This window comes from Canis lupus, chromosome X (assembly GCF_011100685.1).
Source record: "Canis lupus familiaris isolate Mischka breed German Shepherd chromosome X, alternate assembly UU_Cfam_GSD_1.0, whole genome shotgun sequence".
NCBI lineage: Eukaryota > Metazoa > Chordata > Mammalia > Carnivora > Canidae > Canis > Canis lupus.
Genome location: NC_049260.1, coordinates 76916438 through 76941407, shown reverse-complemented (window position 1 = coordinate 76941407; position 24970 = coordinate 76916438). Strand labels below are relative to the sequence as shown.

Below are 24970 nucleotides of genomic sequence, written 5' to 3'. Positions count from 1 at the left end.
TTCTCTGATAATACAATCATTAACTTTCTTTTCTCACTTATTACCTTATCACAATATTTGCAGTTGTGATTTTGTAGATTATTATGCTTACAGAGCTTTTTATATATTTACTTGGGTGTTTCTATTGATCTTATAAACAATTTTAGTATCAGTTTCCTTTCTCTCTACTTATGTCTTTATGTGTCAATGTCAGTAATATATGAAGACAAGTCTTTTCTCCTCAGGTTCTCTTGTGCTCTTTACTGCTGTTTTTCCCCAAATGGATTGTTGCTAAATTTGAATAGATTTGTATGGCTAAGAAGGAATAGTGTTCTCTGCCTAAAACTATTTGACTAATACACTAGGGGCACAGAAAAGCATCCCCAGGTATGACAGAGTGAGAGAGAACATGCCCCACTGTGGTAGCCACACAGCCACAGGACACACACATAGCCTGGGCGTTAGAGAGGTCCAGTTTTTGAGCCTCTACCCTTACTGTTTTCCAAGAGTCACTGAGCCTCTTTGACTCTCCTTTTCTTTCTCTGTGGACCAGTGATCAAAATACAGGCCTCGAATGGATTTTGCATAGATTCAACATAACATGCTATGTCACTATTTATTAAGCAGAGAATCAAGGATCCTGAGTGGGAAAATACACAACTGATCTTTTTTTTTTTTTTTTTAGATTTTATTTATTTATTCATGATAGTCACAGAGAGAGAGAGAGAGAGAGGGGCAGAGACACAGGCAGAGAGAGAAGCAGGCTCCATGCATCGGAAGCCCGACGTGGGATTCGATCCCGGGTCTCCAGGATCGCGCCCTGGGCCAAAGGCAGGCGCCAAACCGCTGCGCCACCCAGGGATCCCTACACAACTGATCTTTGAGCGGATTAGTGTCAGTTAAACGTTGGCTTCCCAGCCCCAAGCAAACCTCCCACTCAGTCAACTAACTCAGGCTACAGAAAAAAGACAACAAAGATGATGAAGATGAGGATGAAGATGACTACATCCAAGAGTTTCTTGTCAGGGCTGCGTTCTCAGGATCCTGGATGAGTCTGGGTGAGGGCCTCCTTTGGGATTGTGTGCTTGGCCTGGAGGGAAGTGAAGAGAAGGAGTTGGGAGATCAGCAGAGCCAGGAGCCCTGAGTTTCATCCCCAGGCCACCCAGTTTCGGCTCATTTGGCCTGAATTCCTCAGCCTCACCTTGGGCCAAGTGAGAACCTGTGTAGTCCCACTGGCTGTCATGAAGTTACCTAGTGTGGAGAAAGCATAGGTGATATCCATTAAAACTAAAGCAGACACAATCTAACTGCACAGTACCATTTCCCAACCTATGCAAAAGAAACATGCCACCACATTTATCACAATGTAGGCAATGGAATGAACCCTGTGGCACAGTGAGCACTGGGAAAAACTCCTGAAACCAAAATGTTTGTCAATAAAGGCACAGGTCCATGGATTTAGGAAAGTAAAACAACAAACAAAATGAAGCTAGCTAGGAAGGAAGGAAAGAAGGAAGGAAGGAAGGAAGGAAGGAAGGAAGGAAGGAAGAGCTCAGCTTATAAGTAATGAAAGGATAATGTTCAGGGTGATAATTAGTGAAATAAATGAGCAAAACAAATTACCTGCAAGTTGACATGATTCAATCTTGGTTCCTCCCAGCTCCCTCCTATCCCCATGCACCCCCAACACTCACTTCTGAAGCCACTGGAGATTCATCCCAGACTGAGTGGAGAAAGTCTGTACCACTTCCTGCTGCTTCTGGCAGAGGGTGGGCCAGGAACTGCAGGAGTGTGTGGGCACTGGGATAGAGAATGTGCTCTGGGTTTCCTTGGGGCTGGCGTCCCTCACAAACAGCTCATCATTCACGATGCACAGGCTGAAGGAAAAAAATGGGACCTTAGAAACTGGACAGATAGACAAACCCACACCCCAACAACGATCCTGCTCCCACTGCCACTCAGAAACCAGATTCTTTCCATACCCTTACTGGGCACGCCACTCAGGTTCCTTGGCCGGTACCTCTATTTTTCCTTCACCCTTTAGAGAGATTGTCTAACCAATTTCACTACATTTATAGGTTTATCCCCAAACCACGGACAATTTTACGTCCATATTTACCGAACACACCTGCCAAGGAGTGGACGGTCTAATCTCCATTTTCAGAGGAAGACACTGTGTCACAAAGAGATCATGTGACTTGACAAAGGTCACAAAGCTAGTGAGTGTGGGGATCAGGGAAAGAACCCATAATCTGATTTCAGAGCCAATGCTCTTAATCACTAGGAGACATGATTCCTTGGATGTACCTGATGGTTTTTCACAATATTGAGAACACCCCAAAGACTGTACCTCCCCATTCCCATACCCCTGAACTCATACTGAACTGGGTGTTACACCCACAACAAAGCACTCACCTGTAATTGCTGACAGGGGTAGCGATGAAGGTCCGGGTGAAGGCGCGAACAGAATCCTGAGACATTCCTTCCACTTCAGCAACACACAACAATACCCCCTTAGCATCCCACATGTTTACATACTCACACAGCATTCCCCAGTCAGGGTCTGAGTTGATATTCATGCTGAAGGGGACACTTGTTCTCTGGGGAGTCAAGGTGTTCTGGATGGGGAAGGCAATCTATTCCCTGTGACAGGGACTCTACCAGTGACAGAGACCCTATCAAGTGCATTTGATGCACTTTTCACAGCTGCTCAAGAGATAGGCATCATTAGCTCCATTAGCAAATGAGGAAACTTATAGGTTAAGAACCCAAGGTCACAGAGTAAGGATCTAGGATGAGAGCCGTCAAACTCCACAGACTGTGTCCCTAATGCCCAGACTATGTGGGGCAGACAGGCACAGACCTAGTTCAGACCGGGATGATTTGAGGGCAGAGTGGAGATGGGAGAACATAGCAGGAATAGGAAGGGGAGGGAAGGCACCAGAAAAGCTGGGAGAGTTCTGAGAGGGAGCCCAGCTAGCAGTGGGGAGAGCAGTGGGGGCATCTGGGGAGGAGGTTCTACACACACGCACCTTCCTTGAACACCCCATTGACGGAGAAGCAGATCATCATCTCCTGAAAGAGAAGAGCCCAGGTGCTAAGTCACCTAAACTTTCTACCCACCTGTGGCTTTCTGGGGTTGCCCAAGGGAGGAGACTGATGCTCACCGTCTGGAACCACATGTCCACCACAAAGAAGCTGAGGTCATGCTGAGTTTTGGGCAGCACACAGAGGGAGCGCACGATGTCACACTTTGTTTGCTTCAGCAGCTGAACACGCAGGGCTATGAAGAGAGGAGAAGGGAGCAAAGGTCAGGGGTTGCCACACCCGGGACCTTATAATTATCTCCTCACACCCCCTTTCCCTGTCCAGTATTCCCCATCACACACGCACAGGGGTCCTTAAGTTTCTTCAAATTCCTGCTCTCCTTGAAGTATTCACACAAGCTGCTTCTAGGAGAGAAAAGGGAGCAAGAGGTGGTGGTCTGGCCAGTGTGAGTGTTTCCAGGAGCTGCCCTGTGTCTGCTGGGGAGCCACAGGGCCCAGGAGCAGAGTCTGAGTTTTGCTACTCACAGGGCTGGGTCCTTGGGGTTGAAGGGAGTGGTCAGGGAGAAGCAGGCCTCATCGTGGTAGGCACTGAGGAGACCCTGACGGTCTCCAGAGTCGTAGATCAAGTAGTACCTGCGGGGGGATGGGGGGTGGCAATGAGGATAGTCTATCTTTGTGGTCTAGACCCCAAATGAGATTTCAAGACCCAGTCAGCAGTCCTGAGCTTGAGTGACCTCACCCATCCTAGCCATCACCTTCCCCAGATTCCCAGGAGTACTTACTGCAGTAGGAATTGCAGGATTAGACTCTTCAGTGCATCAGATCCAAAGAAGCTTCCCTGAAATCACAATGGTCCTCAGGACCATGGCTGATACCCCTTCCTCACGCACCACCCAAAACCCTGCTTGATCCACCCTTCTCACCTTGCAGGTTGGTAACTTCTTGTGAGCTGCAATACCAATGCTGGTTGGTGAAGGCGACTCCTGGCTATCCTGGGAAAAGGAAAAGAGGAAGTGGGCAGTGTAGACCAGGAGCTGGTACTGGACAATCATGGAAAGGATGGGCCCCAGAGAGGGTGAGGGTCAGAGGCCAGGTGTAAAATGGCCCTTGAAATTACATGGGCAAGACTACATTTGGGATCATCGTCTTGAGGTCCCTGATGCCTGTGGAGAACGTGGTTGAAGGATATCTGGAGCCCTTGTCGGGTTCCCACGCGAATCCCACGGTCTAAGGGTCATGAAAATTGTAACTTCTGCAAGACCTAAATGGCTTCAGGGCAGGTTGTGGGAAGCATCCGTGCCAGTAGAGAAGTCAATGATCAAGGAATACACCTACCAGGCATAATAACTTGGGAAACAATTCCAGGATGGAGCTGCATAAATCCAGACAAAATAGAAAAGTTAGTGAGACTTTCTTTGCAAGTGTCCTTCGTCATAGGAGCAAGCACACTTACACCTGACTCACAGCCCAGTATGTCCCACCTACACCACAGTGTCCCAGCCTTCCGGGGCCCTTGGCACCTCCACTGTGGATTGACCTATAGGGAAAGCACACACTCTCTTCCCCTCCTCTCTGATTCCATTTCTCCACCCCACCCCCTCCTCCCTCTCTTTCCCCCTGGGCGGCTCCCACCTAGACTGCCCTGACTGCCTTCTCCAGTGCCACCAGAAGCAACATTTGGAGCTCAGGCTCCAGGGCTGAATTCCCCTCCCTGCCTCCCTTCTTTCCTTCAGATCCCTACCGAAGGCACCAGAGAGAAGAGGGAATGGGGTGGGCGCCCAGGACTCTGCTACCTCACTAGGGGTCCAGCATTCTGCAGCACTATGACCCCCCCACCACCACCACCAAGGGATAGCCCAGGATGCTGGGGCATGGGAGTGAGTGAGGCAAGAACCAGGAGGCAGGGAGGGAGAGGGAGGGAGATAAAGACAGACGAGGGGGAGAGGGTAGGAGGAGAAAGGCGAGAGAGACATAGGGGAACCAGAGACTAAGAGGAAGAGAAAGCAAAGCAAAGGGAAGGGAAAGAAGCTCTACCATGGTGGCAGGGGTCAGGAAGGAAGAGAGAAGGAGGAAATGGCCCCATGGCTGCAGCCTTTTCCTTCATCTGCCCTGGCTGGCCCTAGCACCCAAAGTAGGAATGGAAAACATGCAGGTGTTGGGCTGGGGGCCCATTGGATGCTGATTGAAACTTTGTCACCTGTGTGAGCTAAATCCAAGCTGGGCATGGGGAACAAGGCAACCATAGGGGCAGGAGACCTGTCCCAGAAGGAGTAGAGGGTCAAGCCCCAGGTCAGCACGGCTGAGGTTCTGTGGCCTCCTCTTATGATCCCTGCTTTCCCTCCTGATGGCCCCTGTGCACCTGTGCCTGTCTCAGTTGGTTCCTAGCCTGAGGGATTATACCAATGTCGGGATCCCCAGGGCTCCCCTGAAGGACCAGTCGGGTTGATGAGATGTGTGGAAGGAGGGGAGGGGGAAGTGCCTCTGAGAGGCCTGTCCTTCATTCTCCTCAAGCACTTCTGCCCTCTGCCTTCCATCCCTGCTTCAGGAAAGCCCTCGGCTCACTGGCAGTCACCCACTTCTGGCCCCCTGACTCAGGGAACCCTGGTGTCTCCCAGGGAGGGACCAGATCTTGGCTTTGGGCCAGAGGAACAGGACCTCAGGGAACAGCTCCCCAGGACCTCAGCCCTCAGCATGGGGCAGGAAAGCCATCGTGGCTGCCTGAGATTGGGCGGGTTGGGGGGGGGGGCGGGCAATACATTTGGTTCAAGGAAAGGAGGCTCCCTCTCAAAACAAGGGAGGGAAACGCTGTCTCAGGAGGGAGTTGGAAGGCCTGTCTCAGCATGAGGCTCTGGGCTAGAGGGCCCTTCTCTGTCCAGGTCACAGCATGTGGTTCAAGGTGGTCATTCTGGTCCTAGTGAGGAAGGGGAGCCCTGCTTCATGGATCACACTTTGCAGAGGGCACGCTAGAGAAAACTGTGTGCAGATAGCCTGCAAACAGATCCCAGACCAGACAAACAGGTGAGCAGGTCAGAGGAAGGGAAGGAGACCTCTAAGCACAGGTGAGGGACAGAGGGAGGAGAGCATAGGGCCTCTGGTCCCCCCCCCCCCCGCAAAGGAACGGAGCTGCTGCCTCCTCCAAACAGGCACCATAAGGCATAGTTCAGAGTCCCATGGGGTGACATAGTGTACAACTGACCTTATGTTGGTTGATTTATCAGGAAAAGCGGTGCACAGGGAGCTTCTGTTGGCACTCATCTCTTCTGGCTGCAGGCTTTTGCTCTTGTCCAACTCCCCTGCGGACTTCACCTATAATTATGGGGAGGAAACACATGGAGCAGAGAAAGATGGCCAGGATGATCCTGCACCCGCAACCCTTCCCTTTTCCAACAAGTCCACTTCCTGACTCTTGTCACCACTCCATGAGCACTCCTGCCTTCCTTTCAAAGAGGGATCTGGGTACCACACCTCACCTCACTGTTCAAGGGCTTGATACTGGAGGCATTCTGCATAATGCTGGATGGGCCATCCCGCTGGTAAGGCTTCTTGTTGCTTGGGTTCAAGGGCAAAAGCTATGATGAGGAAAAAGTTAGAGTGAGGACCCCAACGGGGAATATCTGGGGCCAATGGGCCTCTTCTACCTAACCTCTCCCACTTCACCATCAGTCTCAGCACTGGGCCTGAGTCCTCACCTTGGAAATGTTCTTTCCATGGGTCTGCAGGGAGGCAGCCATGCTGTTTCTAGGATTCAGTACCATTGCAATATCATGGGTGATCAAGTCTCCGAGAAGCCCAGAGGAGGCAATCAGAAGGCTGAGGAGAAGCCCGGCTGGTACAGCTCTAGCTCCAACCCCTCCCCACGTTACCATCCCTATGTCTCCTTCCCAGGCAGACCCCTCTGCCCTCACATGCCCTAGAATTACTGCTGTGGGCATACCAGAGGCATAGGGGACTCTCTGGCTCTTAAGAGGTTGCTGGGAAACTACGTATCATTTGTTCATGGTCAGCTGCAGAGTTAGAGATGGGGTCAGTGGCTCTGAGTTTGAGGTGGAGATGGGGGCAATAGGTGTGGGAAGAAGATGTGGGTCTGGATGTGGATGCACAACTAGTCTTGAGTCTGCATTACCTTTGTCTGCTCCACCTTTTCTGACATCAGCTCCTTCTGCACAGAGTGGGGTGCGTCAGAGGGGTAGACAAAGACAGAGACCTGTAGGGAACACAAGAGGGGCTGGGTAAGTACCAGGAAACCTGAGCCTTGGGAACACGCAAGACCTTACCCCTCTCTTGCCCTCCTGCCCCCAACTAGCTACAGTCATGCCCTTGGCACGCACCGTTTCATTATTCTCATCCCAGATCTTCCCGTTGACACTCTTCAATGCAAAGGCAATGCTGGCATTCTCAACAAAGAACTGGGCCTGCATTTTCTCATAGTGAAACTATAGGGAGAATGGCAAGAGAAAGAGAATATGAGACCCAAGACACTGCTCATCTGCCCTGTTTCTTCTCATCTGCCTCACTGTCTTCTCTTACTTCAACTGGGGTGAAGGGGACACTGCATTGTCCCTGAATCAGATTCAGCAGCCACGTCTCTTCATATTTGATGCCGAATGGAATCTAGGAGGCAGAGATGGGAGAAGAGATTGACACAATGGAGTCCAAGGTTAAGAGAAGGTTAGGGAAGACCATTGTCTTTGTTTCATACATTTTTTTGGGGGGGGGCTTTAAAACTTTAAAATAATTTCTTCTGATAGGACATTATCCATTATTGCAAACGTTTGTACCAGACATGGATTTCCTTTCCATTCAAACGCTTTTCTTCAAATAATCAACTTAAGATGTTTAACATGTACTTCCTTTTATAAAGTTCCAAGTGATCCTAGCTCAGGGCAGGGTGCCTTAGCCTGCCTCTCCAAAGGGGACACCAGAGACTCAACCTCCTCCCACATTCAGCTAGAGCTAAACTGAGCCTTCCGGTGTGGAGTTGCTCCATCTCCCTGGCTGTAGTCTCCTCTGCTCTTAGACAACCTACCGGATTCTCCCTGTAGTCAGTCTGTTCCCTTTATATTGCTTCTCTGAGTCTGCCCTTACTTGATCTAGGATGTTAACTCCTGTTAATAAAAAGACTGCTTACCCACTCCTCTGCCCCAGAAAAGTACCCAGCATCTCTACATGAGTCCAACACAATTCCCTCTGTTCACCTTCTTCTGCATATTAGGCCCCTTTTGCCAAGACACTCACTATGATCTTGAACCAGCTCCCCGAGGTCTCATCCTGCCTCTCCCCCTTCATTTTTCTCTCTGGAGGCTTTTGCTCTCCCTCCATGTTAGCTTGGACTTGGTCTTGTTTCTGAAAATTGCCTCTCCAATGACACGGTGGAATGGCATAGGGAGTGCTGTGGGCAAGTGGAAAGAAGAAAGTAGTCTACATGTGCTCAGAAAGACTTCTATTACACATTTTCCAACTGATCCCAGGGTACAATAAAGTTTGCTCAATCATTATCCTGATTCTATCATTCTTCACTCTTCCAGGTTGGAGAAGAGACTGATGTATTCAACTACAAGGCTATATATTCCACTGGCTGGTACATTTCAGCTATGCTGACTGGTCACTTACTATCTTACTCGGGTGCTCATGTGAGTGCCATTTGTTGCTGGATCTCCATCTTGCTGCTGGTGGGGTGAAGGACAAATGCCAGAACTGACTTGTTCAGACCAGTTGTTATATCTCCTTCGGTAAATACTCCAGCATCTTGCTCTTCTTTGCAAGGAGTTACCTACGTTATTATGCCCTGAAATTGAGAACAACACGTCAATGGTCCCAAATGCCACAAAAGGTTCTGGGGAGATACCATGGCTAATGAAGAAATATCACTGACTTTTATCATCCAAAAACAAAATAGGGCACAGTGCCAAAAAGGTTGAAAAACTTCACTGTGGTTCCCTTTCCTGGGAGGATGAGACGTGGGGAGCGTTTGCAGCCACGAAGAAATCGAGCACAGAGGAAAGGGGTTGGGCCTAGGGTTTCATCTGTGATGTTAGCCCCCTGCTCTGCCCTTTTCAGGCTAGGTGACCTGGGACAAGTTGCCTAGCACCTCTAATTCACAGTTCCCTCCTCTGCCTTGGGGGATAACAAAATCCACCCTGAAAGTTTGGTGTTATGGTTCAAGGGTCAAGGGTGAGTTCCCACCTGAAGAAAGAATTAGAGAAGTGAAAGTTAGATTTAATGAAAATATCCAGAATAGCCTGGAGAGACATCATATGGATAATACCAGAAGAGAGAGGAGAGAATTAAATGAGATGTAGTGGGCATATCTAACACATGCTTCATTTGAGTCCAAGAATGAAGGAGAGGGAAATGTGGAGAAGTGGCATTTGAAGAGATCTTGCTTGAGAACCTTCCCAAAGTAACGGGATAATCAAGTCAGTATAACAATACTAAGAGGAGACAAAGTATGCTTTAAGGAAAAACATTCCTAAAGGAAAGATGTACATTTCACAATGATGTTAATGTAGCAAAACTGGGAAAATTTGTGACCAGAAGACTCAGACTAAAAGAAATATTAAAGGTTCTCCTTCAGGCAGAAGAAATATGATCCCACGTGGAGGCACAGAGATGCAGGAAAGAAAGACTAATGAATGGCATTTGTGAGTATGTAGGCAAGTCTAAATGAGTATCGACTATATAGCACCATGAGGCTAATTTCTTCTAGGGGTTTAAATATACATAGAATTAAAATTCATGGCAATACCTTGGGAGGGTGTGAGTGGAATCAAAGTGTTTCAACGTTCCTTCACTGTCTGAATGAAGAGCTTTAAAGAAGTAATTTACATCAGACCGTGAAAAGGCAAAAAAGTACATTATGGTATTAAGGGTAAATACTATGAGAATGTTTAACTGTCCGGCCAAATAAGGTAACAATTTAATACTAATATAGGGGTGCCTGGGTGGCTTAGTTGGTTAAGTGGTCCAATTTTTTTTAAAGATTTTATTATTTATTCATGAGAGAGAGAGAGACAGAGACAGAGACAGAGAGACAGACAGAGAGAAAGAGGAGGGGTGAGGGGAGGGGCAGAGTGAGAAGGAAAGGGAGATCATCTCGAGCAGAGTCCACGCTGAGCATGGAACCCAAGGCGGGGCTCTCTCTCAAAACCCTGATATCATGACCCCAAGATCAAGATGTGAGCTGCAACCAAGAGTCGTGGCTTAACTGACTGAGCCACCCAGGTGCCCCAAGGGTGCGACTCTTGATTTTGGCTCAGGTCATGATCTCAGAGAGAGCCATTCTCTCTCTCTCTCCCTCTCCCCTGCCCCTCCCCACCTCTCTTTCCCTCTAAAAAAATACTAAATAATTTCAAGGAAAGGAGAGGAAAAGGGCCTTACAACAGGCAGAAATAAATGTGCAGTTAACACGCTGTATAGAAATCAAGTTATACCTATATTTACATTAAAAGTTTCAGACTGGATATTCCAAATAGAAAACCAGATATTATGAACCTAGAAAAAAAATTCCATCAAATGCTCCTTAAAAGAGACACATGCAAAGTTTAATTGTCTAGAAAATTTGAAAATAAAACTAAAACAAGGCAAAATGTGTACCATTTACACACTAACGTACTGCAAGCTGGTGTAACCATATTACTAAAGGGAAAGGTATTAATTCAAGGGGGGAAAGCATTGCTAGAGAAAAGAGGGATGTTTCATTATTATAAAAGTTTCAATGTAAAAAGAAGCCATTAGTACAAAATTCTAAATTTGTGTGCATGTCTTAACACAGAGCCAAAACGTGCAAAGCAAGTGATCACAGTAAAAGGAGAAATGGATAAATTCACCATTACAGTGGGAAACATTAGCACACCTCCTTGAGTGACCTATAAAATGGCAGACATAAATTCCACTAGGTGGAGATTTTAAAATGAGAATTAAGTAAACTAACAAATTCACTTAATTGGCGTGGAACAGGGCACATAACCACTACACGTGGGACATTCCAGAAGAGGTCATATGCTGGGTTATAAAACAAACCTCAAGAAACTTCTATGGGGGTAATACAGTCTACCCTGAATAGTTTATGTAAGAGTCAAGGGTAATGGTGGGTGCTCTGCCTGTCCCCAGCCTCTAGCAGGCATCCAGAGAATGTTAATTTATACCAACACCCCCTCCCATTTGCCTCCTACCCTGCCAACCTAGGAGACCCTCCCCACTCTCCAAACTCTGGACCTGTGAAGACCACATAAATCAGGTCTATCCCCTCAACCAGTGAAGAAAATTCACCTCAGCCATGACCACTTCCATAGGAGGGGAAGTTTTCCATGTGGAATGGAACCAGGATGGGAACGTCAGGGCCCACTTAGCCCATTTCAAGAGAGTGGAGAATAGTCAGCCTGGGCCACTCCACCCTTCCTCTAAAAGGGGGTTGGCTGGGTGTCCTGTGGGGTGATGTGGTTTGGGAAGGGGCCCAGAACCCCTCATACCCTCTGGGGATCTGAGACCAAGGCCTCATGCTGACCAACTCACCCATGGTGTGGACTGAAGGCAGTGATCCGTCACCAATGTCCTCCCGGTTTGCTTGTGAAGAGAGTCTGTGGGGTCTGGAGCTGGAGGTTTGGAGATCAACGACGGCTGCTGAGGAAGGGGAGGGGAGGTCCCGAACCCCTTTGTCAGCGCCACACAAGCAAGATGGAGTCCTTACGGGAAGTCCCTTCCTCAAAGGCATGGAGAAGACAGCCTCAGGCGCCCGAGGCGACTTTATTTCTTATAATTACTGTCCCCTGAGTTTGCTACCAGCCTACCAGGGAACTGTTTCCAACTGAATCTGCCCTGCAGAAAAGGCCAACTAGAGTCAGGAGGGGTGGGACCGGACCCAGGTACTTATAGCTACAAACACAGGGGACTCTGTATGCCAGACTCTGTATCCACTGCAATACATCTTGTTCCCTCATTCTGTGAACCCAGAGAACTCTGAGTGCCAGCTGTAGGCCAGACTCTGGACTTGTTACATTGCATCTGCTCTGTCATGTATTCCTTAACAAGGGGACTCTGATATCACAGTCACCAGCTTTTCGAGGTTTCTTGAGGTTTAATGAGGTGCCAGAGCTTGTTTGGGGTCATTCAGATGCTACTTGGAGAAACAGAAACTGCAACTGAGCTCCACAGAATGGCGGTGACATGTCCATGCATACGTAGCCTAGCTAAATTCTTGCTTCAATATTGGGATTTTTTTTTTAAAGTTAGAGCAAAATAACAGAATATTCTGAAAATAATTACATGGCTGGCATCGTCTCCACCTCATTCCAGAGAGATAATAGCAAGCAAACACACACGCGCGCGCGCACACACACACACACACACACACACACCAGCCAAAAGCAAAACACACACACATAGCAGACCTGGAAACTATAAAGGACATAGCAAACAGAGTTTGGTGGGTCACTGTAATGAGAGTAGAATTAAACAAATCGTGCCTTTTCCTTTACAACAACAACAAAAAAATACAGTCAGTGTAGTGGTCAGAGCCAGAAGTGTAGCTCTGAAAGTCTCCGACCAGAGGGCTTTGCAAGGCAGAAAGAAGGAGGGAGGCGCTTGGGCTCCGGTGCATTAGCCAGAACTTTCTGGAATTTTCCACTCCCTTTGGAATGTTCTACTCTGTCCACAATCCCTTTCTGGATCTCCATGCCCTGAGAGAGAAAATTCAGTCCCTGGGAGAGGTGAAGAAAACTCTGCACAGGAGAGCGTGAACATTTGGGGTAAGGGAAGGGTAAGACAGAAACACACACATATACAGATAAACTGTCAAATCAAAAGCTGAAGTTTGTATTTGTTTATTAAGCAGTATCATGGGAACATTTTCATAACATGGTAAATACATGTGAACTTTTCTTGTGAATTGGTTATTAGATATTTTCAAGTGTTCCCCTCAACAAATTTGCCTAATTGCAAAATGCTAAACATTAAAAATGTATACTTAAAAAATGAAATCATTCTGCACCTTCCATCTATATGATCCCCTCACTCCAACTCACAGGTATCCAAGATATCCAACGTAAATAGATTGGTGCACATTTTCCAGAGGTGTTTCTGTTTAGGTAGTGTGTACACCTACCTTAAAATATTTGTGTACTTACGTGGCTACAGATACATACTTTTAAAAATTTGCAATCACATAAATAATTTTCTGCAAATAGATTTTTTCACTTACTTATTACAACGTCTCCAGATTGCCATTTCTTCAGTTGATGCAGTGTGGCATCTTTCCAGACGTTTACTGGAGAAGCATTTTGCTTTTTACGTAAATTATTTGTTATCATTTGTCCCTTTCTCCACTGATAAACAAAAGTCCTTCATTTTCTAGCCCACTAGCACAAATTCTGTAATATTGTTTGCAAATATTCATTCCTACCTTTTCAAGCTTTTAACTTTTTTTCTTTTGGTAGTACAGACATTGCTTTAGCTTTCATGGTAAGGATACAGTCAACAAAACTCAAAGACAACCTACAGAATGGGAGAAGATATTTGCAAGTGACATATCAGATAAAGGGCTAGTTTCCAAGATCTATAAAGAACTTATTAAACTCAACACCAAAGAAACAAACAATCCAATCATGAAATGGGCAAAAGACATGAACAGAAATCTCACAGAGGAAGACATAGACATGGCCAACATGCATATGAGAAAATGCTCTGCATCACTTGCCATCAGGGAAATACAAATCAAAACCACAATGAGATACCACCTCACACCAGTGAGAATGGGGAAAATTAACAAGGCAGGAAACAACAAATGTTGGAGAGGATGCGGAGAAAAGGGAACCCTCATACACTGTTGGTGGGAATGTGAACTGGTGCAGCCACTCTGGAAAACTGTGTGGAGGTTCCTCAAACAGTTAAAAATATACCTGCCCTACGACCCAGCAATTGCACTGTTGGGGATTTACCCCAAAGATACAAATGCAATGAAATGCCGGGACACCTGCACCCCGATGTTTCTAGCAGCAATGGCCACGATAGCCAAACTGTGGAAGGAGCCTCGGTGTCCAACGAAAGATGAATGGATAAAGAAGATGTGGTTTATGTATACAATGGAATATTCCTCAGCCATTAGAAATGACAAATACCCACCATTTGCTTCAACGTGGATGGAACTGGAGGGTATTATGCTGAGTGAAGTAAGTCAGTCGGAGAAGGACAAACATTATATGTTCTCATTCATTTGGGGAATATAAATAATAGTGAAAGGGAAAATAAGGGAAGGGAGAAGAAATGTGTGGGAAATATCAGAAAGGGAGACAGAACGTAAAGACTGCTAACTCTGGGAAACGAACTAGGGGTGGTGGAAGGGGAGGAGGGCGGGGGGTGGGAGTGAATGGGTGATGGGCACTGGGTGTTATTCTGTATGTTAGTAAATTGAACACCAATAAAAAAATAAATATACCCACCATTTGCTTCAACGTGGATGGAACTGGAGGGTATTATGCTGAGTGAAGTAAGTCAGTCGGAGAAGGACAAACATTATATGTTCTCATTCATTTGGGGAATATAAATAATAGTGAAAGGGAATATAAGGGAAGGGAGAAGAAATGTGTGGGAAATATCAGAAAGGGAGACAGAACGTAAAGACTGCTAACTCTGGGAAACGAACTAGGGGTGGTGGAAGGGGAGGAGGGCGGGGGGTGGGAGTGAATGGGTGACTGGCACTGGGGGTTATTCTGTATGTTAGTAAATTGAACACCAATAAAAAATAAATTAAAAACAAAAAAAAAAAAAAAAAAAAAAAGAATTGCTACCAGAGCTTTCTTTTCAGGACCATTTGAATGGTAAATGGCAGAAGCAATGAAACGCCGGGACACCTGCACCCCGATGTTTATAGCAGCAATGTCCACAATAGCCAAACTGTGGAAGGAGCCTCGGCGTCCAATGAAAGATGAATAGATAAAGAAGATGTGGTCTATGTATACAATGGAATATTCCTCAGCCATTAGAAACGACAAATACCCACCATTTGCTTCAATGTGGATGGAACTGGAGGGTATTATGCTGAGTGAAATAAGTCAATCGGAGAAGGACAAACATTATATGGCCTCGTTCATTTGGGGAATATAAAAAATAGTGAAAGGGAATAAAGGGGAAAGGAGAAAAAAATGAGTGGGAAATATCAGAAAGGGAGACAGAACATGAAAGACTCCTAACTCTGGGAAAAGAACTAGGGTTGGTGGAAGGGGAGGTGGGCAGGGGTGGGGGTCACTGGGTGACAGGCACTGAGGTGGGCACTTGACGGGATGAGCACTGGGTGTTATTCTCTATGTTGGCAAATTGAACACCAATAAAAAATAAATTTATAAAATAAAAAGAGAAGTCATCAAAATAAACTAAATGGAAATTATGAAACTGAAAAATACAAAAGATGAAATTGATAAAGAAAACTCACTGAGGGTATTATGCTATATGTTGGCAAATTGAACTCCAATAAAATAAAATTTAAAAAAAATAAGGAAAAAAATGAATGGTTAATGGTTCTCCACCCCTTCATTTTGAGTCTGGAGGTTTCCTTATGTCTAAAATAAATCTCTTGTAGACAGAAAACAGATGGGTCTTGTTTTTTTATCCAGTCTGATACCCTGTGCCCTTTAATGTGATCATTTAGACCTTTCACTTTAAGAGGAACTATTGAAAGATGTGAATCTAGTGTCATCATATTACCTATTCATTCCCCATTTCTGTGGATTGCTTCTTCTCTGGGCTCCATCTTTCTTTTACCGGGTCCCCCTTAATATTTCTTGTAGAGCCACTTTGGTGGTCACATATTCCTTCAGTTTCTGCCTATCTTGGAAGCTCTTTATCTCTCCTTCTATTCTGAATGACAACCTTGCTGAATAAAGTATTCTTCATTGCACGTTCTTCTCATTTCGTACTCTGCATATATCATGGCAGCCCTATCTGGCCGCCAGGTCTCTGTGGAGAGGTCTCCTGTTAATCTGATATTTCTCCCCATATAAGTTAAGGATCTCTTGTCTCACACTGCTTTAAGAATTTTCTCTTTATCTTTGAAATTTGAAGTTTCACTGTTGAATGTCAAGGTGTTGAACAATTTTTATTGATTTGGGGTGGGGGGTCCTCTCTATCTCTTGGATCTGAATGCCTGTTTCCTTCCCTAGATTTGGGAAGTTCTCAGCTATGATTTGCTCAAATACACTTTGTGGTCCTCTCTCTCTCTCTCTCTCAGCCTCTTCTGGAATCCCAATTAGACGTATATTTTTCCTTCTCAAGCTATCATTTATTTCCCTAAGCCTTCCCTCATGGACTCTTAATTGTTTTTCTCATTTTCCTCAGCTTCCTTCCTTACCATCAACTCGTCTCCTATATAACTCACTCTCTCTTCCACCTCATTAACCTTAGCACTTAGAACATCTACTTTGGATTGCATGTCATTTATTCTACTTTGAATTTTGGCCCAATTACATCTCAATTATACAGTAATGAGGTCTTTAGAGTCCTTTATGCACTTTTCCAGAGCCACCAGTAGCTTTATAATTGTACTTCTCAATTCTCAATTGAATTTATGACATCGTATTGAAATCCAAATTCTGTAACTCTGTGGCAGAGCACTGTTTCCAGTGCTTTCTTTTGTGGTGAATTCTTCCTTGTAGTCACTTTGTCTAGTGCAGCGTGGCTGTATGAATAGCTTGAGTCAAAAGTAAAGTCCTAAGTAAAGTATACCCTAGATGATTCTGACAAGGTCAGAGAACAGAAAATAAAAGAAAAAGAACAGAACAAAATAAAACAAAAGGACCACTAAAGTAAAAAACAAATTCTAAAACAAAGTAGAAAAACTAAAAAGCCAAAAACAGAGAAGTAGAAACAGAAAAAGCAAAAAAAAAAAAAAAAAAGAAAAAGAAAGAAAGAAAAAGAAAATATTGAACTGGAAAAAGAAAAAAAGGGGGAGGTAGTTGGCAGTGAGGAAGTGGTAGTTGAGAGAGAATGTCATCTACCTGAGGGTTCTTAGAGAGTGATCCTCTTGGTTCAGCATGTATTTTGTTCTCTATGTTAGAAGATGCTCAATCCCAAATTTATATAACCACCAATACTTATATAAAAGCCCAACACTGACCACCAAAACATAAACAAGATAAAAGAGGGGGGCAGAATGGGAAGGAAGAGAGAATATAATCTCACAGAATGAACCAACATGGTATTCCACTTTGTTCTGGGTGTATGTTGGGCATGTTTTAGAAGGTACTAATTTCCACCATTGTAAAGCAAAACGAGGCAAAAAAAAAAAAAACATATCTCCTATGTCTACCAAAATTAAATTGAATTCATTTAAGGGATTCCAGAAGTAAAAAAAATACATGTAAGACATGTAATTGTCGAAATATGAAACACAAAAAGGAAAAAAAAACTTAAAAATGAAGAGCTGGTAAAATATTGTAGTTAAGGCAGCAAATGAGAAAAAAATATTGGAAATTTTTAGTTTGATATAAAAATTAGTTGTAATGGAAAAAGAAAAATAAAAGGACCCTCTAGTCCTATATACTATTTTCCCTCAGTCCTGGAGCTTCCCAGTGCTTCTTGCTCAATAAACTTGCTCTTCCCTTGTTCTTCCAGCAGTTCTCCTGGGGGATTGGTCTGTTGTGCTGATTCTCAGGTGTCTGTGCCTGGGCAGAGATGTCCTGCCCTTTGCCAGGTGCTGGGCTCAGTATGAGCTGTTTATCCTGTGAGGCCTTTGTTCCCTAGAGGCCCCGCCTCTCCCAGGTACAAGGTGAAAGGAGGCAAAACAACAATGGCAGCAGCCAGATTTCCAGCTCTGGAGTTGAGCTCCCCGTGAGTAACGAACCGCAGTCTCCCAGTCCGCACCTGCTTAGATGCTCCCGGGGGCAGGCACAGGTACACTGATCTGCACAGCCTGCGGGGCGCCCAGTGGCAGGAGAATTCTTGCTTTCCTGTGCCCTCCTCCCCCACTTGCACCTGTCCCAGGAGGGATGCAGGATCGCTGGCTTTGTCTGCTTGGGCGCCCTGGGATCCCGGGCCCTGTGCCACTGGACCTGCACTCCCGGGGACCACCTCTCCCAAAGGGAACAGGGTACAGCCCCCTCTGTCTAGAGCCAGCCCGCCTAACCAACTGGCTTATCCCAAATGCCTTGGAAGGCTGTGGCACGCACTCCAGCCCTTTACTGATATCCGACCGTGGTTTGGAGTGAGCTTTCCCCCAAGCGCCCCTCCTCTTATAGTGACTCCAACAATCTCGAGCCTTCATTGCCCCTTCTGTGTTTTGCCCGATTTCCCTGTTAAACACTTTTCTGACAGGGAAAACTCCGGCATGGATTTTTAAAGTTCCCGCCTCTCCAGGGCTGGGCTTTCTTGCCCAGGAGGCTTTTGCCACTCCGCTTTAGCCTGGCTACTCGTGGTTCCCCTCCCCCACTTTATTCTTTTTTCTTTTTGTTTTCTTTTTTGCCTTCCTACCTTGTTAGAAGCGAAAACTTTTCTCTCTAGCATTCCAGCTGTTCTCTTTAAATCTCAGGTTGAATTCATTCATAGGTGTTCAGGATGTTTTGAAAGTTATCTAGGTAAGTTTGGGGGGCCAGGTGAGTTGAGGACCCCTACTCTTCCACCATCTTGACCCTCTGCACATCTGTTTCAAGACAGTTTTAACTACTGGGGGTCCTTTGAAACTTCATATAAATTTTAGGATGATTTTTTTTTATTTCTGAAAAAAAATGCCACTTTAAAAATTGACATATAATTATCATACAGTGTTATATTAGTTTAAGGTGTACAATGTAATGATTTAACAATTTTATACATTTCTCAGCGTTCATCAAGAAAAGTGTACTCTTAATCCCCATGACCTATTTCAGCCCCCCCCCCCCCCCCCCCCACCTCACCTCTGGCAACCATCTGTTTGGTCTCTGTAATTAAAGGTCTGGTTTTTTTATCTCTCCTTTTCTTTTTCTTTGTCTCTTTCTGTTCTACTTCTTAAATTCCACCTATGAGTGAAGTCATATGTTATTTGTCTTTCTCTGAATGAATTCCTTCACTAAGCACTATACCCTCTGGGTCCATCTGTGTTGTTGGAAATGGCAAGATCCCATTCCTTTTATGGCTGTATAATATTCCTCTGTGTGTGTGTGTGTGTATGTGTGTGTGTATGTGTAACTTTTTCTTTTTCCGTTCATGCATCAATGGACACTTGGGTTGCTTCTGAATCTTGGCTATTGTAAATAATCCTGCAATAAATGTAGAGGTGCATATCTTTTCTAGTTCGTGTTTTTGTATTCTTTGGGCAAACACCCAGTAGTGGAAGTACTGCATCACATAGTAATTCTATTTTTAACTTTTTGAGACACGTGCATACTGTTTTCCACAGTGGCTGTACCAGTTTGCAACTCCACCAACAGCACGAGTGTTCCTTCTCCTCTCTGCATCCTGACCAACACCTGTTGTTTCTTGTGTTTTTCTATTTTAGCCATTCTGACAGGAATAAGGTGGATATCTCATTCTTCTTTTCATTTGCATTTCCATTATGATTAGTGAGGCTGAGCATCTTTTCATGCACATAGATTGGAAGAATCAATGCTGTTGAAACGTCCATACTACCCAAAGCAATCTACAGGTTTAATGCAATTCCTACTCAAAACATCAACAGTTTTTTACAGAACTAGAATGGACAATCCTAAAATTTGTATGGAACCACAAAAGACCCCAAATAGCCAAAGCAATCTTGAAAAAGAACAAAGTTGGGGGTATCACAATCCCACATGTGAAAGTATACTACAAAGCTGCAGTAATCAAAACAGTATGGCCATGGGGTTTTGATGAGGATTGCACTGAATCTGTAGATCACTTTGGGTAGTAAGGACATTTCAACAATTCATGTCTTCCAATCCATGAGCATGTTATGTCTTCTTTAATTTCTTTCAGCATGATTTAGTAGTTTTCACTGTACAAGTCTTTTGCCCACTTGGTTAAGTTTAATTCTAAGTATCTTATTCTTTTTGATGCTATATTAAATGGGACTTTTTTTTCTTAGTTTACTTGCTGGATTGTTCACTGCTGGTATATAGAAGCACAACTGAGTGTTGGGTTTGTATCAGGCAACTTACTGAATGTGTTTGGTAGTTGTGGAGTCTTTGCGGTTTTCTACCTGCAAGATAATGTCATCACTGAACAGAGATAATTTCACTTCTTCCTTTCCAAATTAGATGTCTTTTTTATTTTCTTTCCTAATTGCTTGGGCTACGACTGCCAGTCCTCTGTTGAACAGAAGTAGAGTAGCAAAAGAGAGTATCCTTTCTTTGTTCCCAACTTTCAGTTTTTCACTGTTGAGAATAATGTTAGCCGTGGTCATTTCATATATGGTCTTTGTTATATTGAAATAACTTCCTTCTACTCATAATTTTAGTGTGGAGTGTTTTTGACATGAAAGAGCGTTGAATTTTGAAAATGTTTTTTTTCTGCACCAAGAAGATCATGACTTTGGCCCTCATTGTGTTAATATGGTGTATGACATTGATTGGTTTTCCTACTTTAAACTATCGTTGCCTTCCAAGAATAAATTCCACTTTGTCATAGAGTATAATCCTTTTAATGTGTTGTTGAATTGAGTTTGCTAATATTTTGTTGAGGATTATTCCATCAATATTCCTCAGCGATATTGGTCTCTAATTTTCTTTTCTCGTAGAATCTTTGTCTAGTGTTGGTATCAGGATAGCGCCAACCTCATGAAAATGAGTTTTTGAAGTGTCCCTTCCTCTTCAATTTTTGGGAATAGTTTTAGAAGGACTGATGTAAGTTCTCCTTTATATGATCGGTAAAATTCTCTGGCAAAGCCATCTGATTTTGGGCTTTTCTTTTCTGGGAGCTTTGGTTACTGCTGCAATCTCTTCACTAGTTCTAGATCTGCTCAGATTTTTGTTTCTTCATGACTCAGTCAAGGTAGGTTGTATGTTTCTAGGTATTTATTCACCTCTTCCAGATTATCCCATTTGTTTATAGTTGTTCATAGTAGTCTCCTTTGGAACTTTTTTTTTTAAAAAATTCTGTTACATAACTTGTAATGTCTCCACAGCTGCATATATTCTTCTGATTGTGGTTAGCTGTACTAGCCTCCATCTGTGGTACTGCCAGTTTTCTGGTGAGGCTGAGTTCACTTTTCTTCTCAGTGGCCCCTAGGCAACCAATGTATGCTAGTATCCATCAAAGCTCCAAGTCAGGTGAGACAGCAACCCGTCCCTTGGGCAGTTCCAAAAAAAAGTCTGAACATTGGAAGCATGTTCTACTCTTCTCTAACCTCCTAATGGAGAAGCCAGGAGGTGGGCTTTTCCTCTCACTTATGCCAGCCTATGCTGGCTTGAGGGAAAGACTGTCATCTTTGATTAGCATATACCCTCCTCCCCCATTTAAATGTGACTATTCTTAACTTTGAGGTTTCCTGGGGTTAATGTGATTTACTAATGGGTTTCTGGAGTTCCCATTAGGCTTCTTTGACCATGTATGTTTATTAAATCATTGTCTCTGTGGAGGATGGAGATCTGTGGATTCCTACTCTTGCCATCTTGCTGGCATCCATCTCTTCTTATTGACTTTAGACAGATTTTCTATATTCTGGATACAAAGGTCTTTATCCCTATATGATTAGCAATTATTTTCTCTCATATTTTCTTTTCCTTATCTCAACATTACCATAGGAAGCACAGTGTTTAATTTTGAAGAGGTCCATTTTAGCAGTTTTGTTCACTCACAGATGATGCTTTAGGTGTGTCATATCCAGAAAATCTTCACCTAACCCAAGGTCAAAAGGGTTTCTTTAAACGTTTCATAGTTTTAGGTTTCATACTTAGACCTATGAGCCCATTTTAATTAACTTTTGTATAAGGTGCAAGACATGAATCAATTTTTGATACAAGTAAATATCCACTTGTTCCAGCACCAGTTTTTGAAGACTATTTGTTGCACACCATTGACTTATCTGTGACCCTTTATCAAAAATCAGCTTTTCATGTATATGCAGGTTTATTTCTGGGTAATTTAATCTGATCCACCGATCCACTTCTTTCTCTTAATGCCAGTACCACATTCTCTTTATTACTTCATCACGATGACCTCTCTAAACAAGATAGTGTCCTTCCTCTAACTTTGTTCCTCTTTTTCCAAGTTGTTTTTCTTAGTCTGGTTCTTTTGCATTTCCACAAGAATTCTAGAATCAGATTCTTCATTTCTTTAAGAATGTCTAGTAATATTTGATTGGGATTGCATTGAATATTTGGGGAGAATTTTCACCCTAACAATACTGAGTGAATCTTCAGACCCAAGAAAACTGTATGTTTCTCCATTGATGTAGGTCATTTAAAATTTTCCTCAGGGGACACCTGGGTGGCTCAGTGCTTTAGCGCCTGCCTTGGCCCAGGGCATGATCCTGGAGTCCTGGGATCGAGTCCCACATCGGGCTCTCTGCATGGAGTCTGCTTCTCTCTCTCTGCCTGTGTCTCTGCACGCCCCCCTCTCTGTGTGTGTCTCATGAATAAATAAATAAAAACTTTTAAATAAAATAAAATAAATTTTTTTCTCAGAAATGTTTTGAAATTTTCAGTGTACAGACCTTGCATATCTTTGGACAGATTTTCCCTAAGTATTTCATACCCTCCCACCCTTAATTATCTAAACTTGAGTACTGTTATGGTTCAATGCCTGCTTTTAGATTTGGTGCAGACTGAGCATGCATTTATGATTCTTTCATGAATCACTTATGCCTGTGATAATCGTTGAATGATGTTTTTCTAATTCTTCATTCCTTCTACGTTTATCATTTGGCATTTGACAGTGGGATAGAGTTTATGTTCTACTTTATTTAATATGTATGTATGTATGAATGTCACATGACCCTCTGATTCCTAGTTCACCCTAGAGATTACCATCTTTACTCTCACTATTTATTTTGATGCCATAATTGCCTCAAAATTGGTGCTGAAAAGCCCATTCAAGTTGGCCTTTGACAGTCCATTTGACACCTTCTTAGACTTCTGTGATCACTTGCTTTTTCTCTGAGCCCCACCTGCAGAAAGGAAGTAGTGAAGCCCGCCTCATAGTAACAGTTGATGATTTTAAGGGAAAAGGCTGAAAATAACGACCTGCAGCATGTGGTGTCTAGTAGGCCCTCAGCCAATCTTAGTTCCACATTCCGATTTTCCCACCTTTATTCTGCCAATGCAATGTCTTCAAATCTAGTGTAATAGCATAACTACCAGAAAGACTACTTGGAAAGATAACAGCAAGCAGGAATAAGTTCACATTTTCATGATGTGCGAACTTCCATGTCACTGGAGTATGCAGGAAGGGATTTTTGGAATAGAGCTGGGGATGAGAACAAGCTTCATTGCACAGTTTCTGGTTATCTGAGTAAGATAAGAGAGGGCATGCAACTCTCCCCCTGTGTTTCATGTGCTTTCCCAACCTTACTTTTTTTCATGTGCTTTCATATAAGTTAAGGATCTCTTGTCTCACACTGCTTTAAGAATTTCTCTTTATCTTTGAAATTTGAAGTTTCACTGTTGAATGTCAAGGTGTTGAACAATTTTTATTGTTTGGGGTGGGGGGTCCTCTCTATCTCTTGGATCTGAATGCCTGTTTCCTTCCCTAGATTTGGGAAGTTCTCAGCTATATTTGCTCAAATCACTTTGTGTCCTCTCTCTCCTCCTCTCTCAGCCTCTTCTGGAATCCCAATTAGACGTGATATTTTTCCTTCTCAAGCTATTTATTTCCTAAGCCTTCCCTCATGGAACTCTTAATTGTTTTTCTCATTTTCCTCAGCTTCCTTCCTACCATCACTCTTCTCCTATATACTCACTCTCTCTTCCACCCTCATTAACCTTATCACTTAGAACATCTACTTGGGTTGCATGTCATTTATTCTACTTTGAATTTTGGCCCATTTACATCTCAATTATCAGTAATAGGTCTTTAGAGTCCTTTATAGCACTTTTCCAGAGCCACCGTAGCTTTTATAATTGTACTTCTCAATTCTCAATTGAATTTAGACATCGTATTGAAATCCAAATTCTGTAACTCTGTGGCAATCAAACTGTTTCCAGTGCTTTCTTTTGTGGTGAATTCTTCCTTTAGTCACTTTGTCTATTGCAGCGTGCTGTATGAATAGCTTGAGTCAAAAGTAAAGTCCTAAGTAAAGTATACCCTAGATGATCTCGACAAGGTCAGAGAACAGAATAAAAAAAAAGAACAGAACAAAATAAAACCAAAGGACCACTAAAGTAAAACCAAATTCTAAACAAAGCAAGTAGAAAAATAAAGCCAAAACAGAGATAGAAACAGAAAAAGCAAAAAAAAAAAAAAAAAAAAGAAAAAGAAAGAAAGCAAAAGAAAATATTGAACTGGAAAAAGAAAAAAAGGGGAGGTAGTTGGCAGTGAGGAAGTGGTAGTTGAGAGAGAATGTCATCTACCTGGTTCTTAGAGATGTGATCCTCTTGGTTCACATGTATTTTGTTCTCTATGTTAGAGATGCTCAATCCCAAATTTATAAACCACCATACTTATATAAAAGCCCAACACTGACCACCAAACATAAAACAAGATAAAAGAGGGGGCAGAATGGAAGGAAGAAGATTATAATCTCAACAGAATGAACCAACAGGGATTCCCCTTTGTTCTGGGTGTATGTGGGGCATGTTTTAAAGGTACTAATTTCCACCATTGTAAAGCAAACGAGGCAAAAAAAAAAAAAAACATATCTCCTATGTCTAACCAAAATTAAATTGAATTCATTTAAGGGATTCCAGAAGTAAAAAAAATACTGTAAACATGTAATTGTCGAAATATGAAACACAAAAAGGAAAAAAAAACTTAAAAATGAAGAGCTGGTAAATATTGTAGTTAAGGCAGCAAATGAGAAAAAAATATTGGAAATTTTTATGTTTGATATAAAAATAGTTGTAATGAAAAGA

General features: G+C 43.5%; 1 protein-coding gene across 4 annotated transcripts; it reads right to left on the bottom strand.

The window, feature by feature from the left end:
- Window positions 1-725: 725 nt before the first annotated feature.
- Window positions 726-13262, bottom strand: NXF3 (nuclear RNA export factor 3). 4 transcript variants are annotated; one of them, XM_038587943.1, is made up of 19 exons: window positions 11538-11945; window positions 8637-8811; window positions 8262-8415; window positions 7554-7637; window positions 7355-7459; window positions 7150-7230; window positions 6497-6595; window positions 6223-6332; window positions 4362-4398; window positions 3950-4018; window positions 3809-3864; window positions 3552-3659; window positions 3373-3431; window positions 3147-3262; window positions 3012-3054; window positions 2395-2467; window positions 1674-1856; window positions 1181-1230; window positions 726-1069 (listed from the first exon to the last, which is right to left on the bottom strand). In XM_038587943.1, exons 1-18 carry the CDS (start codon window positions 11734-11736, stop codon window positions 1227-1229), a joined length of 1755 nt encoding a protein of 584 aa, XP_038443871.1. In that variant the 5' UTR covers window positions 11737-11945; the 3' UTR covers window positions 726-1069; window positions 1181-1226. The 4 variants fall into 4 exon arrangements, with proteins under 4 accessions (XP_038443871.1, XP_038443873.1, XP_038443874.1 ...); XM_038587945.1 differs by lacking the exons at window positions 726-1069; window positions 1181-1230 and adding an exon at window positions 13222-13262 and having other exon boundaries at window positions 1566-1856; window positions 11538-11617; XM_038587946.1 differs by lacking the exons at window positions 726-1069; window positions 1181-1230 and having other exon boundaries at window positions 1566-1856; window positions 11538-11617; window positions 11713-11944.
- Window positions 13263-24970: the final 11708 nt, after the last annotated feature.

Excerpts from the sequence above, each read along its gene's own strand:
- NXF3 (XM_038587943.1), bottom strand. The coding sequence starts at position 11,736 with ATGCCTTTGAGGAAGGGACTTCCCGTAAGGACTCCATCTTGCTTGTGT. Across the intron at positions 4,399-6,222 it reads GATAAATCAACCAACATAAG|CTCCATCCTGGAATTGTTTC; the intron begins GTCAGTTGTACA and ends GGATTTATGCAG. Across the intron at positions 3,865-3,949 it reads AGAAGTTACCAACCTGCAAG|GGAAGCTTCTTTGGATCTGA; the intron begins GTGAGAAGGGTG and ends TTGTGATTTCAG.